General features: G+C 47.7%; 1 protein-coding gene across 1 annotated transcript in view; it reads right to left on the bottom strand.

Annotated features, from left to right (window-relative positions):
- Positions 1-2492, bottom strand: part of IRF5 (interferon regulatory factor 5) — a 7493-nt gene that overhangs the window by 3552 nt on the left and 1449 nt on the right. The window contains exon 2 of the mRNA XM_004677026.2: positions 2-159. Coding sequence (XP_004677083.1) covers positions 2-159 — 158 coding nt within the window. The remainder of the gene's footprint in view (position 1; positions 160-2492) is intronic.

The following is a 2492-nucleotide window of genomic DNA, read 5'->3' as shown; positions in this document are numbered from 1 at the left end:
GTAGATCTTGTAGGGCTGCGGCGGCATGTCCTTGGTCCCGTCGTAGAAGAGCTGGAAGTCGCGGCTCTTGTTCAGGGCGCAGCGCAGGTTGGCCTTCCACTTGGCGGGGTCGGCCTCGTCCACCCCCTCCGTGTACTTCCCCGTCTCCATGGCCCAGGCCTGGGGCAGGACGAAAGGAGGGCCACAGAGCCGTGGCAGTTCTTCCCAGGACCCTCAGCCAACACAGCTGAGGAGGGTGGCAGCCGTGGTGGATGAGAGCGGGGGTCTGGAGTAGCGCGCTGGGTGGGTGTGAATCCAGAATCTGCCCCCTCAGCTGTGTCCTGGGCTTATCACTGCCTCTCTTTCCTTTGGTTTCCCCTCCGGGTGCCTGTGCCCACCTCTCAGGATGCAGGGGAAGACTGGGAGGGGTGGAGGTGGGGCAGGACTGCTTGCAAAACCCGCCTCTGTCTGCACGCAGGATGGACTTAATATTCAGCTGTGGGGTGCATTATCTTGGGGGCCAGTTGGGTGACCAGGATTACAGGTGTTTCTATCTCTTTTTTTTTTTTAAGATGTATTTATTTATGCATACAAAACTGGGGTAAAGGCCAGAGGTGCCAGGGTGGTGAGAGAATTCACCAGAGACAGAGCGGAGAGCAGAACAGGCTGACTGACGAAGTACCCTGCTGAGGGGAGCAGCGGGCGGGTCAGGAGAGGTCTGCAGTGCCAGGGGTGTCACCTCCAGGGCGGGGATCAATCCCATGCTGAAGTGGCTTTAGCTTCCTAGTGCTGTGCTTTAACCTGCTGAACCACCAGGGAGGGCTGTGTTTCTATCTTTTTTTTTATTTTATAAGTTTATTTTTACATCATTTTGTACATTTTTTTTTCCATCTCAATTGTAATCCCCGCGGGTTTCCCTTCACCAAGTCACCCATGTGCCACCACCATAATCCCGTGCATTCCCCCCCCCCGTTTTTGATCCCATTCCCCACTCCACCCCCACAAAATGTCTCTGGTATATGGTTGTTCATTATTTTTGTTATTTTCTCGCCTGGTCCATTATACTCCTGCTATGAGTGAAACCATCCGGTATTTTTTTTTCTCTGTCTTATCTCACTAAGCATGATCTTTTCCAGCTCCATCCAAGTTGCTGCAAAAGACATGTGTTTCTCTTTTTTGGTTGCTGAGTAATATTCCATTGTATATATGTACCACATCTTTTTTATCCAGTCATCTACTTTTGGGCATTTGGGCTGCTTCCATGTTTTTCCAATTGTAAATAAAGCAGCAATAAACATGGGGGTGCAGGTATCTTTTTGAATCAGTGTTTTTGTGTCTTTTGGGTAGATACCTAGGAGTGGGATTGCTGGGTCGTAGGGAAGCTCCATGTTTAGCAGTTTGAGGAACCTCCAAACAGTTTTCCATCATGTTTCTATCTTTTGACCCAGCAATTAGACTGGTAGAAATTGATCCTATGATACGGAAGCACTCACAGAAAATTCTGCATGGACAAGCTCACCCACTGTGGCAGCACTGTTTATATAAAAGCAAAAGGCCCAAAATAACCCCGACATGGGCCAGTGGAGCTAGTGAAATTATGATCAACTGATCAAATGGTGGCTGGGGCTTGAACTCACGCATTGCACTGATACCTCTGAGGCTTACCCCGGGGGCCCTCAAATGGAATACTTTATAGAGGAGGAGGCTTTTATAGGCTGGTGTGTTGGGTGTACACATGCCGGTGTTGTGAACAGTCGCCACTGGTATGATACAGCATTTCCTCAGATAACACCATTTTGTTCAGCATTATTTTATTATAACATTGATAAGGGCAACAACTGAAATCTCAGGTGGAGTTTGCACATTTCCCGTGTCTGCTTGGATTTTTGAGGGTGCTCCAGTTTCCTCCCACATCCCAGACACATACTCATGAGGTTCACTTGGTGTGCCTCAGTGTCCCAGTCTGAGTGTGTGTGTGTGTGTGTGTGTGTGAGAGAGAGAGAGAGAGAGAGAGAGTCTGAGTACGCATACGCCCTGCACGGGAGGGTCCTGTCTTGTGCCATGAGTGGCTGGATTAGACTCCAGCCACAGGAGAACCTGAACTGGAGTAAGTGAATTGGGAAATAAATCCCTCAAATGATTCAAACACTGAGTATTAAAAGTGGTTGGGGTCTTCCCCATGTTTATTGCTGCTCTATTTACAATAGGAAAGACATGGAATTAACCTGCATGCTCAAAAGTAGATGACTGGATAAAAAAGATGTGGTACATATACACAATGGAATATTACTCAGCGATCAAAAAAGATAAAGCAACATGGATGGAGCTGGAAGGATCCTGTTAGTGAAATAAGCCAGAAAGAAAAAAAAAATACCGGGTGGTTTCACTCATAGCAGGAGCATAAAAAACTCATGGGAAAAAATAATAATCATGAACAACTATATACCAGAGACATTTTATGGGGGTGGAGAGGGGAATGGGATCAAAAATGGGCAGGGGTAGGTAATGCACAG

The sequence above is a fragment of the Condylura cristata genome, unplaced genomic scaffold (genome assembly GCF_000260355.1).
Source record: "Condylura cristata isolate star-nosed mole 26May11 unplaced genomic scaffold, ConCri1.0 scaffold00005, whole genome shotgun sequence".
Lineage (NCBI taxonomy): Eukaryota > Metazoa > Chordata > Mammalia > Eulipotyphla > Talpidae > Condylura > Condylura cristata.
Note: the sequence above shows the minus strand (reverse complement) of the source record. Positions and strands in the feature narration are given on the sequence as shown.